The sequence below is a fragment of the Acinonyx jubatus genome, chromosome C1 (genome assembly GCF_027475565.1).
Source record: "Acinonyx jubatus isolate Ajub_Pintada_27869175 chromosome C1, VMU_Ajub_asm_v1.0, whole genome shotgun sequence".
In the NCBI taxonomy this organism is placed as follows: domain Eukaryota; kingdom Metazoa; phylum Chordata; class Mammalia; order Carnivora; family Felidae; genus Acinonyx; species Acinonyx jubatus.
Window position 1 is genome coordinate 217,808,737 of NC_069381.1, and position 13,794 is coordinate 217,822,530.

The following is a 13,794-nucleotide window of genomic DNA, read 5'->3' on the forward strand; positions in this document are numbered from 1 at the left end:
TGCTAGAATATTGACTTTTCAAATTATAAAGCACTTTGGCGCCATGCACACAAGAGTTTAAGGATGGGATCTGGAATTGTGCGGAAGGGCTTCTAGATAACCTGCCCTGTAGGGCTGCCGCTGAGGATGGGTCAGCGTTCTGGGCAGGGACCACTTACACAGCTCTTCCCAGCTGGCTTTCGGGTTTAGCCGGGTCTGGGGTGAGAGAGAGAAGCTACCAGGGGCTGCTGAGAACAGTCTGTTTATTGAGCCTCTTTGTTCTCTAGGTAAGGAGGCTGTGGTCTGAAGGCCTACAGCACATTAGCATTAGAGCTTCTGTCACGAGTAAGCTGAGGGATGTTCCCAGTATTCTCCTGTCTCTTTGATTCAGAAATTGACCTTTTACGTGCTCTAAATGGAGAAGTCTTGATTTTCAGAAAATAAGTACTCCTTTCATTTGAGATTGTCTGTCAATTAAGTAATAATTACATATGAATTTACTGAAATGGGTAAAGATGGAAAAAAGTAAATGTCTCTATAAGTGTGATAGTTAGGAAAAATCCAGTACTTGAAACGATTCGAAGATGTCCACATTGGTACGTTCCCAGTGTACAAAGGAGGTTAGGAAATGAGAGTAGATTAGCCGAACGCTGCGGTTGAGGCTTAAGAGGCTGTGTCAGCGAAGACTGGCTTCCAGTGGGGGGAGATTTAGGCCCTGAACCAGCTGAGAAGAAGGCTCTACTTAAGCTTTTAAAAGACACTTGATTAGCAAGAGCTTTTGTCCAACAGCAGGTTCCTGGGCTGCCTGGCTGTTTCCTTTCTGTAGAAGCCAGGAAGGAAGGCTTGTTTCTTACTCAAGTATCTGCTGTAGGGATGGGAGGGAAGGATAAGGGATGCTGAAAACATACACAAAATCAGGTAAAGGGCTGCCGTTTTCTCCGTGAGTGAAAGAAAGGGTTCTGGGGCTGTTGGGACAAGTTGGAAAGAGGAGCGTCCCTGCCCAGTGTGCTGGAGCCACAGCGTGACACTCCCATCAAGGCTCAGGGCTGCGGCTGCACCTGCCCATGGCAGTTACAGCTTGTATCCGTCAGCACTTAGATTTTAAAGACAGAATACAGGAGTCTGGGTAGGATAGTCTTTCTGGAAGATAATTTAGTAATATGTCACGAGGTTCAAAAATGTGCATTGTGGGGGCACCTGGCTGGCTCAGTCGGAAGAGCATGTGACTCTTGTTCTCGAGGTCATGACTTTGAGCCCCGTGTTGGATGTAGAGATTACATAAGTAAATAAATAAATTTTGTTTTAATATGCATTGTTTTAAGCTCAGTGTAACAATTCTAGGAACTTATCCTGAGGAGTAGTTATGAGAGAAGGCAGTAGTTTCTTTAAGGCGATGTGTGTGAGGACATCCAGCACATCCCAAAACTCTGCAGGCAACAGCATATAAATAATTGCCTCACAGACAAAATGCCCTGGTTTGCTGGGTGGGATGTGTCGCAAGGATACACTTATAAATGTTAGCAGTTGTGTGATCGTGGGTGACTGTATTTTTCTGGTAATTTCTACAGTGAAATTTCTTCTCTTAAATATAAATGACACCAGAAGTCTTTATAGATAATTCAGAATAAAAATCTTCCTGAGTTTTTTCAAGTTTATTTATTTATTTTAAATTTTTATTTTTGAGAGAGAGAATGTGCCCGTGAGCAGGGGAGGGGCAGAGAGAGAGGGAGACACAGAATCCGAAGCAGACTCCAGGCTCCGAGCCGTCAGCACAGAGCCTGATGCGGGGCTTGAACTCACGAACCATGAAATCATGACCTGAGCTGAGGTTGGACATTTAACCAACGGAGCCACCCAGGCGCCCCAAGTTTATTTTGAGCAGGAGTGCGTGCACATGCACTCGCACTTGAGCACTTGAGGGGCAGAGAGAGGGGGAGAGAGAGTCCCGTGCCGTCAGCGCAGAGCCCAGCTCGGGACTCTGTTTCATGAACCGTGACATCATGACCTGAGCCAAAATCAAGGGTCAGACGCTCAACCCATGGAGTCACCCAGGTCTCCCAAAAATATCTTCCTAATTTTTAACTTTGAATAAAAAGCCTGTTGCCTGAGTACTGCCTAAATTTTCTTCTTGAATTAGTTACTTGAACCTTTGTGTTTTGTTTCTAGGGACCTTACCAGGACACACTGGAGTTCTTGTTGGGTAGTAGAGACGGCTGTAAGAACTTCTGGAAGATCTGTGTGGAGTATCACACCTTCTTCAGACTCTTTGATCAACCTCAGCCCAGAGCTAAAGCTGTCTTCTTCAGCAGGGGCTCCTCCTTCAGATACAGGTGGGGCCACACCATGTGTCAACGGGGCTCTGGCGGCTTTGTAGGACTGAGAGTGTGCATGTCTCTGGTCAGCAGGCAAGCACTGTGAAATGGTTCAGAGAATTACATGCAGAACACAGCTACTGTGAAACTGGAGGGAGCAAATCCAGAAAGATAGTGGAAAAAACAGTGTGATAAAAACTGCAAAATCGGTTATGCTTATCACAAACAGAACTTTACAATGTCTCTGGGAACTTAGAGGGCTGGCACGTGCTATTTCGCCTTCCTGGAAAATTTATGCTGTGAATTGCTGCCGATTCTTTCCTTTAAAATCTGAACTTTTATTCACAGTGGAAGGACTCAGAAGCAGCTGGTGGATTATGTCCGAGACAGTGGGGTGAAGAGGGTTCCCTATGAGAGGTGAGCACCATGGTCTTTGTGGTGGAGAGTATGTGCTTTTAAAGTTAATATTTTACATAGTTTTAACCTTTACGTAGTCACCTCAAGTACGTAAACATGTATTTTGACACTGGAGTTCTCTTTCTCTTATTTTTTTTAAATAATGGATTAATATCTGTCTATAGTTACTCTGCGCAGATACGGATAATTACTTTTTAGCCTCTAATCTGTATAGCGTATCTTATATATAATGTTTTTATATAGTATGCTTAACTTTGAATCTGAAAATGCATGGGTTTTTTGCATGTGGAATTTTTCTTCAGCGTGAGGGGATAATTTTACCTCTTCTGCGACATCTGTTTTATCTGAATTCCTGCTTTTTGTCACTGCCTGTTTCTAGCCAGGTGCCTGTGGCATGTTATCAGAACCTTAGCCCCGTTCTTACGTGCACTCTTCCTCGGGGCACGGCTGCCCTCAGAACAGGTGCTGGGAGAGGCAGGCTCTGTGGCTCACAGATTGTTCTCTGTTTGCAGAAGACACAGCAAGACTCGGATGTCTATTCGTGCTCTGACTGCAGACTTGCCAAGACAGGTTAGTCCTTCCGGTTGAAACATACGTGATATTATCACCCTACTCTTTTGCAGAATCACCTGGCAGTGTTGTAACAGGACTCTTAGAATCAGTCCTGTTGTTTACATGGCACTCCCAGCCCGGGGGCTGTTTGCAGAAAAGGAGTCCTAAGTAAGGAAAAAGCTTTGTGCACTGAGACGCACCACGGTGGCATTGTAACGCTGCCTGTGCTAGGTGACTCACTAGCACGGTTTTGGTTTCAGGTGTGCCCATTCGATGGGGAGTACCCGGGAACCGCCACAAGTCCCGGGGCAGGAGAGCGGTGTGCGGCCTGGGACACACGCACAATGTGTTGGCAAGGGGAGCTAGCAGGTTGCGGAGCAGCCTGTGTGATGAATCTAAAGTGACAGATGCACAGAGAGGACAGGCTAGAGGCACAAACCTAAGTGTCCCGTGTCGTCTCTGGGTGGCAGGGTTCCAGGCAAGTTCTACTACTTGCCTATCAGGAAGCTCAGCTTGCTTGTCAGGAAAACAGACACTGAATGTTACCTTTATAAAAGCGTGAAACTGTAAAATGCCAGCTTAGGGCGCTAATTTACTTAAACTATATTCACAGAGTGAGATTTTTTTTGCTAATATGTTAAGGGTGAAAAGCAGGAAACAAATTTATATCCGTGTTTGGCGTGATTACTACTATACTAAGCATGGGCATAGCCAGAGGCACGTGCAAATGCTTCACAGAAAGACATTTGACCACAGAATCCAAAATGTGATAGCAGAGCCGGCGTGAGGGGACGTGGCTGGTCCTGTGCTTCCCGTGTGCTTGACTAGAGTCTTCCTGTCTGCAGGCTCACAGGTCAGCTTCCACATATGTACTGTATGTAGACTCTTGCTCTCTTCATGTGATGCTGTCACTGTCTCCTCGTGCAGCTCTGTAGTTTCACATTTAGAAGTTTTTATTCCCGTTCGATGTTAGTCTTTGTTGACAGTTGGTCATTTATATTGTTATAGTATTTCCAGAAGCTGCACTTGTACCTCATGTATCAAAGCTCGTGTTTCCCAAACTGTGTTTAATTGGATCTTTTAAATAAAAACATTCCTTAACTCCTCTAGGTACATTTCACATTTAGGAATTTTTTGCTAAATCAATGGATATTAAAAGACTTCTGTTTAAACAAAGTTAAAATTTATGAATGGTTTCTTTTTTTTAATTTTTTTTAAAGTTTATTTATTTTGAGAGAAAGAGAGCACACAAGCACAGGAGGGGCAAAGAGAGAGGGAGGCAGAGAATCCCAGACAGGCTTTGCGCTGTCAGCACAGAGCCCAATGTAGGGGCCGATCCCATGAACCGCGGGATCACGATCAGACCTGAAATAAAGAATCGGAAACTTAACTGACTAAACCACTCAGGTGCCCCTGAATAGTTTGAAATAGTATGAATGGGGGCACCTGACTGGCTCAGTCAGAAGAGCGTGTGACTCTTGATCTCAAGGTTGTGAATTCAAGTCCCACATTGGAGCTGCAGCCTACATTAAAAATGAATGAATAAAATTGTATGAATAGGGGTGCCTGGGTGGCTCAGTTGATTGAGCATCCAGTACAACTCTTGATTTCAGCTCAGGTCATGATCTCAGGTTTGAGGGTTTTGAGGCCAGAATCAGGCTCCATGCTGACAGTGTAGAGGCTGCTTGAGATCCTCTCTCTCCCTCTCTCTCTGCCCCTCCCCCACTCGTGCTCTCTTTCCCTGTCTCAAAATAAACATTAAAAAGATAATATGAATAGTCTAAAAATTACATTTAAACTTTCAGTTCTGATACTGTCTTTTAAAAACCACAAGAGCATGTTGAGTACAGTTGGATGATTGAAAAAGCGATGGGATGTACACCTGTGAGAGACTGACCTGTGGACTGAAAGCTACCATTTTCTTTCTGGTCAGTCACTGCTTTGGCTTCTACCGCTGCGCTCGTATCGCATGCCGCTCCTTGCGCAGAAAATCATTCAGGACTGTCTGATGATACCTTGGTCTAACCACCCTCTTGACGATGTTGTGTGTGTATATGTCATCTGAAGTTTCCTGGAGGCATGACTGTCTTGTGGCACGTGAGCAGTGACAGAAGGAGAAGAGAGGGCTCACCCCGTCTCCTTGCGTGTGGGACTGTGAGTGAGGACAGGGTCCTCCTGCCCCTGAGCAGCTGCTCACGCGAGCTGGGGGCGACGCCAGTGCTTCCAGAAGGCCCCGGGCTCCTGTGCTGCTGGCGCTGGCAGAGTCCCCGGCCGTGCGTGCCCATGTGAATGTACTACCGACGCGCTTCATCAGTGCCTGGCCATGACCTCCGAGGAATGAGCGTCATGTGCAGCCGTGTGTGTCGCCTTATTGGTGCTTTGCTTTGGAGTCTCGTTAGCTGAATGGAGTGGCTCACACCCTCTGTCCTCTGCCCCGGAAATGATGAGTATCCAGCACGCTCTCCTGCAACCTCAGGGTGGCACGGGACACTCTTACAGCATAAGAGGAAAAATGAAACTGTAAGGGGTTTTAAACAGATGACCCTGGGTCCTTCTGAAATCCTATCTACGTTTACAAATCTTCAGTTCTAATGGGGAAAGTCTGGTCAGTCGCACTTCTTAGTAGAGGCAGACGTACGAGCTTGGGTCCGTTAGCTTTGCAGCTTTCTAATGATGATTTGTAATCTTATGTGCGCCTCTTTTCTTCTCTTCATCTGTGACCCGCAGAGCGTCTCCTTCACCGAGGGCCTGAGGACCTCTGCGTCCCCGTCTTCAGCAGACGCCTCCTTCTGTTCCGTTCCTACCTCCCCTCTGGCCCTGCGAGGCCTGCCTGATTTCAGAGACAGCCGTGGCTCCCTCACCGAGCCCCAGGCTCCCGACACCAAGAGGCCAGCCGCAGAGAGGAGCAGCACAGCAGCGGCCGACGGCAACACCAGACGGGCCCAGTCCCCCGGGCCCCCTGCGCCGCAGCCTTGTCAAGGTGTTGGGTTTTGTCACGTTGTGAGGAGTTGCAGCCCCAGTCGCCCCGTGGGGCAGAGTCACGACACTGCCACAGACCCAGATGCAGGGGGTGCTGGCGGGGAGCGTAGAGCTGCTGGTAAAAGTGACCGCGGGGGTGGCGGTGGCTTGACTGTGGGTTTGTCCCCCACCAAGGGGGAGCACCCACATGGCCGGCAGGGCAGTGGTGGTGGGGGGGGGCCTGTTTTCACATTGACAAATGCCCGGCTGCAGGTGTCTGAGGAGTTCATAGACGATGACCCGGCAGACATCTCTTTCTTTGCTGGAGGCTCGGAGGCATTTTCCTTCCCGTACTGTGCATTAGCCCCGCAGGCCCCTCCCTGTGGTCACCCCAACTCCACCCCCTCCAGCCCAGACAGGTACCCCCCAGGGGTCATACCCATGCACGTAGAGCACGGTTTTGAATTTGAGGGAGAGGATGGCTTTGGTGGCAACGTGCACCCCTCAGACACCTCAGAGCTCTTTGAGGTGAAGGCACAAGCCAGCCTGATGCAGAGCCTGCTGAGCGCCTCGGAGACCAGCTCGCTGAGGAACAACCAGTCTGAGAACAGCTCCCTCAGCCACCTGCCGCTTCACAGCGGCCTGTCCGTGCGCACTCCCAGCTCGGCCAATCAGTCCGAGGCCAGCTCCATGGCCAACTGCCCAGCCTGCTCGGTCCGCTCTGAGGCCAGCTCAGCCTTCCGGCTCTCAGACGTTATCGACCAGTTAGAGCAGCTCAGCTACCCACCCACCACCGCCGAGGACTCCAGCAGCACAGACACGGATTCGTGGGGCGCCGAGGCCGGGGCCCCACTAGACATGAGCCTTTTTTTCGGCAACCCTTTTGCACAGGCAGGTGGAGAGAGAGTCCTTTTTGATCTGCAGACCATAAAGAATTTGACTCCAGGAGAGCGGGTAGATAAACACCCTTCCTGAGCAGCCCTGGGCCCCCTTGCAGGGTCACCCCCCACCCGCTCAGTGTGGTGAGAGCTCAGACTGGTGGCTTTACACCTAGGCAGCGAGTCTGTGTTCGAGGCTAGATGTTCTTCTTTTTCTAGTTTTCTGCTTAGTCTGTTCTGAAGATCAAAGGATTAAAACTTTTGCTTAGAATGGTGTGTTAAAAGGCATAAAGTAGATGAGTATTTCCACCTAGAGGCTGATGAGTCAGTCTTCGCAGCTTTATCTCTGGCATACGCGTTGACTCAGCGAGAAACTGGCGCCCCACTTTTGGAACGGTACGCGGTTCTGGTCCACGTTGGTCTCTCCTGCAGTGTGCATTGTGCCTGGTGCTTCTTTTTTAAGATGAAGCTTGCTGCCTGAGCTTCATCAGGACGGCAGTCTGGTGGGATTTGTCCAGGCCCCGCACAGAATTTCCAGTAAGCCCCGCAGAACCCAGCTCCTGGGAAAGGCCCTGGAGGCCGAGGCCCCCTGCCTGCCCAGCCCTGCAGCTGCACGTGGCGGGGTCCCTGGCCCTGCGGCAGCGCTCTCTGCGCCAAGGGCATTGTCTACTGACTTTAGATCCAGAAATGGTGCTGTGTTTAGATAGTGGGCTTGGAGAAGTTTGGTTTAAAATGCAATGTAAGTTTGAACTGCTTTCTTCCATCTGGCTTAATCGGGATATAAAATATTTGGTTGCAGAAAAAGCAGAACTGGACACACCGATCCGCCTGAAAGTTCAAGTGCGTAAGCTCTCACCAGAGCTCTCTGCTTCACACCGATGGGGGGGCTGTTCACTAAAAAGCAGCAGCGCCCAAGAGCTCCACACACGTCAAGGGCTGAGATGTTCACTCTTCGTTCGGGAGTGTCATTTCCTTCAGGTCGGGTTGTGTGTGGTACGTGGGCGCCAGCCCTTTCTAGTAGTGTCTGTTTCTGAGGCAGACGGAACGGCCACGGGAATGGACAGCCTGAGGTGGCCGTGCCCACCGGACGGGCACACTCGCAGGTGCCTTGGTCTGCGCCACTGTGAAGCCCGGGCTGCTGCCCACTCCACAGATCGGACTTTCGTAGCTTATCCTTTCTGGTCTCACCTAGTAGAGACAGGCCGTGTTAAAGGCTGTGCTTCTTAAACGTCCCTTGGTAACTGCAGGCCTCCCGTCTGTCCCTGTGTGCGGATGGCGGACCCTCCGCCTGGCCGGTACGTGTGCACACGCCCAGCAGCCAGCGGCCTCTCGCCAGGGGCCGTCTTTGTCATCCGCATTCACCGGATTACCAGCAGAGGCTTTTTGCCAAATGTGTTGATTTTCCATTTCTGTACCTGCCTTAAACCTGCGGCACCGTCTCATCACTGTGGCCTGCAGGTCCTTCTCGCTTATCGTATCCCTTGTTCCTGAGACCTGGCCTGTGTCCAGCGTGGAGGCAGTCTGGTGCAGTGTCGTTCGTGTTGGCTGACCAGTACCTGTGAAGAGACGGTGTGAGCGAGGGAGAAGGTGGTAGGGTTGCACAGGTGGGAACCACAAGTTAGAATAGCATGTTCCAGACACTTTGTCTTTCCCTTGGGGTCACTCAGAAACAAACCCTGCCTGTGTCTGTGCAGCGAGGAGTTAATCTGTATTCCATGGAAAGTGCTTTTCCTGGGCTGTAGTCGTCATGAGGGCTGCCTCTCTCCTAATGAAAGTGCCTGGCATTGGGCTCAGCGAACCTGGGCTGTCCTGTTTCGGGTGCCTAGGCAGCAGGCCCCACGTGGGTGGGTTGGAGCCAGCCAGGGCGGGTGGGGGAGGACCCCATCACACCACCCTTGTCCCACAGATTCCGAGCAAAGGCTGTTCTCCGACAGCTTCTACCAGGCCTTCCTGTAGAGGAGTTCTGTTTCCCCAGTGAGCCTTCATTTTCTAGAGTTGGTTTTTTAGCTTTTTATTCAGAATGTTTTCAAAATACACAAAAGCAGAAAAGGGAGTAGACATACCCCCGTTGCCACCCCACTCAGCGTTACCAGAGTCCGACCGTGCCTGTGCCGTCTGCCCCTTTTCCTTCTCCGCGTTTGGTGCTCTAATATTTTCTTGTGGGCCCTGACATGCCGATGCCTTTCCTCAGAATGTCTACGTACATCTCTGAAACGTGACCCCTTCTCTCCTGGGGCCACAGACAGTCATGCAAACTTAATAATCCCGTGGTATCCTCAATAACCCTGTGGTATCCTCCAGTACCAGGGATGTACTTGAATTTGCCCTGGTGCCTGAAGGGCCTGTTAATACCTGATTTGTTCAGATCCGGCTCTAAACACACTCTGCTCAACACACGTGGCAGTGACCGCTCTTCCACCTTCTCTTGTTGACAAGACCCACTTCGTGCCAGTGACTTGTAGAAGGAGCCAGGCCCCTGGTCCTGGCTCGCGCCCCTGCCTATGCCGTCACCTGTCTGCCCTTCCCCTGATTCTCTGGGGGCTGAGCCCCGAGACGTGCGGACCGCTGAGCACGTGCCCTCACCCACCAGCCCTCGTCCCGCAGCCTCACGAGGCTGGCACCTCTGTGCCATCAGCACGTGGGGCAGCACGGCTGAGAAACGAGCCCGGTCCCAGACGCTCTGTGGACACCACTGGGACAGCTGTTACGTTCAGATTCAGGTTTAGCTTTTTGGCAAGATCTGGAGAAATGTAGAAGAGCTTTTCTCTTCCAGAGTGTTCATACTATGTTTAGGTTGGCAGGTCTCCCTTTCTAGTGAAGTCAGTGACTTGGAAACCAGTCGTGGCTCTCCTTGGCGGCGCCTGCCATTCACGTCTCCACCAACCCCCTTTGCTTCCGGGTGGGTCGTAACCCCCACACATAGGGAGTTCTTTAGAAACCCGGGGAAGGGGAGCCCGAAGGACGCTTCCTGCTACATATGTGCTTTCTGCTTGTAGCAGATAGTTCAGGCAGTGACCTTGTTCTGTTTTATCTTAGTAAGAGATGCTTTACCACAAATATCAAAATATCTGGAGCAGTTCGGATTGAGCGTCAGTACTTCCTGAAGCATCGTTGGGTCTTTCTTTTGTTTGTTTATGACCATTGATCACGATCGGAAGCCCTCATGTGCACGAGGCCGTCTTGGGAGGGTGGTCCCTTATTCCTGGATCACAGGATGGATGTTCGTACCTGAGTGAGCTGTGCAGAGTTGTAACGAGCACTTCTTATGTCAGTGGCCACTTTGCTGAGAGTGTGTAGTTGAAAAGTGCCTGCAGTGTAAATGGTTTTCTCCTTTTATGTGCTGCCTGCCTTGGCCAGATGCAGGCCTGACCTCCCACAGGAGGGCACCCACCAGCCCCATCACAGACGGGAGTGTTGGGGCCATAGACAGTGCCTGTTACCTCCATGAAGTCCACCTCTGAGAGTACACCTGCTTGAGGCAGAATATTTATTTATATTAGTTATCAAGTCTATTTTTGTATTTAAGTTTCCAAAGTCCAGTATTTTACATACACCAATATATGAGTATCTAAAGTCTAACAGTAAAGTTTCAGGTTAGCAAGATTGACCGCACTCAAATAGGCAATGGTATGTACTGTGTAACTTTATGAGTCGCTAGGTCTGGTTGTGTGCCTTTTCTGTGTTCCAAGGGAATTCCCTGAGTATGGAGTTAGGTCAGGATCCCCTTTTCCAGTTAACAAAGTGTGTTGTGTCAATGACACATGATGTTACGTTAGTGTCAGTTGTACAACAGTGATTGGACAAGTCTGGGCATCGGGTGTGCTTGCTGTGAGGGTGGCCGCCATCTGTCACCACACAACCTCATCACAGTACCTTGTGTGTGACAACACACATTTTAGAAATAGCAGTAATGGTAGATGGATGGACAATAAAAATAGGACATCAAAAAGCTTACAGGGAAACCTGTACATCTGTTCATCATAGTCGTTTGCAAAGTCCTTTCTAACTGGGTCCTGTGTGGACATACGTGGATTTTCAGTGACGATCTCCTCCACCTGCCGCCCCACATGAGTCACCACGAGCGCCCCTCGTGTCGTGGCTGCAATCACGTAAGACCCACCTGGCACGTGGGCCATCTCCCCATGAGCCATGTGTTTGTGTGACATTTGATGTCAGTGCCTGTGTCTTCAAGGTACCATTCCCTCCTGGTTCACGGAACATCAAAAAAGAAATCCATTTCTAGAACAATTACTTCACAGACAAAAATGTTAACCTTCTCCAGGCGCGTACAGTTGAGAATTGAGAATTTCAGTGTGTGTTCTCAAGGCATGGAGTCACGCTGCCAGGGTTTTTCTTTGGCCCTTGTCCTGAAGTTACAGAGCTTGTCACAGCTGGCTGGAGTGCAGGTGGCCTGGTTGGCCCCTCTGTGAGGTCTGGTGGCTGTGCTGTGAGGTCCCAAAGTGCTATCTTTGGCCTAAAAACATCTACTTTCCTCTAGGAAATGCAGAGGAAAGGAACCGGTACTTCCTGACGCACTTAATTTATTCATTCTCTAAAGAAAACACGGCTGTTGCCTCCTTTGTGGTACTTAACAGAATTTGTTTTCCACTGAAATTGCCATTTATAAATTCACAGATATGTACTAATTCAGAACTTAATTGTTTATTCAATAAAATAAGGAAATATTTACTATGAACTCTTAAATGGGATTTTTAGCTTCCTTTCCCTCTCCTTTTTTTATAGTTTTGGTTTATATATGTTAAGGATGGTCTCGCGTATTAAACGAATCTCCGGAACAGCTACATCTTGTTTCTACAACCTCTTCACTGGCGCCTCTTTCACTTCGTAGGCTTCTGAGCAGCGAATAGGCACCTTGGCGGGCTTGCTTCAGGTGTGGACAGGCGGCCCTCTGGAAGGCCAGCAGGGGAAGGTGCCGTGCACTTTCGCGGGGGTCACTCTGTCTCAGGGCCTGACGGGTGCGGCCAGTGTGCAGGCGGACTTGGGGGGCCATGGCCTGCTGCTCGGGGCCCCGCACCGCACCTCTCGCGTGGCGCTGTCTGCAGCATTGGGGACAAACACGGGGTCCTTAGGCTTAGACTGCACGCAAAACACCTGCTGCTGGCTTCTTAATTCTGAAGGTGAGAACGTTGTGCCTTTTCTTCCCCGAGTCAGCTGGAACCCTGTGAAGTCCCCGACCCAAAGCGCAGCAGCTACACAGAGTCTGAACTTGAGTTTCCCCTCTGGCCAACACGAGCTCTTGCTGCCCCCACGGAGCCGCCCACCCCTGTGCAGCCCCCCCGCTGGGTCCTGGAGCTTGGCGGATGCTGCTCTCACCTCTCCCTCCTGGTGCTCTGAGCAACACGGGCCCCTGGGAGCGGCTGCCGGTCTCCTCCCTGGGGCTTCGCGGTGCCTGGCGCCTGGTGTGGCCGGAACCGGGGGGCCGTGGCAGCAGCAGCAGCCTTCTAGAAAAGCACCTTGGCACACACCCCACAACCCGCGTGGGTGGTCCCTTCCCCACTCAGAGGGTTGGTGTGCCACAGGAAGTCCTTCCCTCCCGCGACACGTGGGTCCCCACGAGGTGTGTCATTAACAAATCCAGATTTCAAGAAACTGCTCAAAGCTTTCTCTTTTCCATCTCATCTCTAGGATGACTGGTTAGAAGGGTGAAAACCGTCTGACTTTTATTGCTGAATTATGTCAATCTCGGTTACATTTGTTTCCTAACAACATCACATACAGGCTTTTTTGTGGGTTGTTTTTGTTTTTGTTTTTTTGAATAGTTGGTTGTGGGTACCTTGTCCCCGATGCTGCAGTGGGTTCAGAAGACCCGGGTCCTCCGTTAGAACCCAGATGCAGGGCACCCTGGACCACACGCAAGAGACCTCACCCCTGCAGACGCCCAAAATGTGACTGTGTTGTAGGCCACAATACCTGTTTTCCTTAACAGGGAAAGAGTCCTGTTTATTTAGAACAAAAGAAAAGATTGACAATGCACGATGGCGTCTCCCTCTTCACTTCAGGTCACCACAGCCACATCCACACCCTGAGGTCCCCCTGTGCCAGGCACCGGCCCACAGCCTTGTGGGTGAGCACCACAGCGCCGTGGCAAGGTGCGGCACAAGTCAGCCCTCCTCTGCCGTTTGGCGGTAACACGGCGGGCGACGAGCTGCTGTTTGTGCCCCATGCGCCCGCCATTTTCCTCCCACTCTTATTTTTGAGCCAGATTTTGTGTAAAAGTGACCCCGACATCCTAGTCCAAAAGCAGAGCCAGAAGTAGTTTTCTGCTAACTTGTGATGCTCACATTTACCTGAATTCTCTGTACAGTTTAGCCTTTTCCATTTATGGAATTAATGATCCATTTTTCAAACGAAAGGAGTTTCTAGATCTTACTTTCTTGCTATCATATTAACCTTCAGACTTCACCTTGTATTTTCCAAACCGAACCTTGATTCTTCGTCCACCTTAGGCAGGATTTTCAAGAGAGTTCATTACAGGGTTTTGAAAAAGAATTTAAAGGTACGAAATGAAAATAAGCCTAAATTTTGCTCTGTGCTGTTATCTCTCCCCAGCTAGTTAGATGGATAAGGTGAAGATGATCACAGAAGTGTAATACTGTGCTTTTTAAAATGGCATTTCAAAAATTACAAGATAGTTAGAAATTTTGGGAAATAAAGAACATCACCTGTCAGAGTTGCTT

The 13,794-nt window shown here is 49.9% G+C and overlaps 1 protein-coding gene across 7 annotated transcripts in view; it reads left to right on the top strand.

The window, feature by feature from the left end:
* FARP2 (FERM, ARH/RhoGEF and pleckstrin domain protein 2) overlaps window positions 1-13,794 on the top strand; it is a 104,371-nt gene that overhangs the window by 61,873 nt on the left and 28,704 nt on the right. For all 7 annotated transcript variants that reach the window (XM_053216102.1, XM_053216100.1, XM_053216103.1 and 4 more), the window contains exons 10-13: window positions 2,146-2,309; window positions 2,640-2,708; window positions 3,221-3,278; window positions 5,988-6,240. In XM_053216102.1, the coding sequence (XP_053072077.1) occupies window positions 2,146-2,309; window positions 2,640-2,708; window positions 3,221-3,278; window positions 5,988-6,240 (544 nt within the window). The remainder of the gene's footprint in view (window positions 1-2,145; window positions 2,310-2,639; window positions 2,709-3,220; window positions 3,279-5,987; window positions 6,241-13,794) is intronic.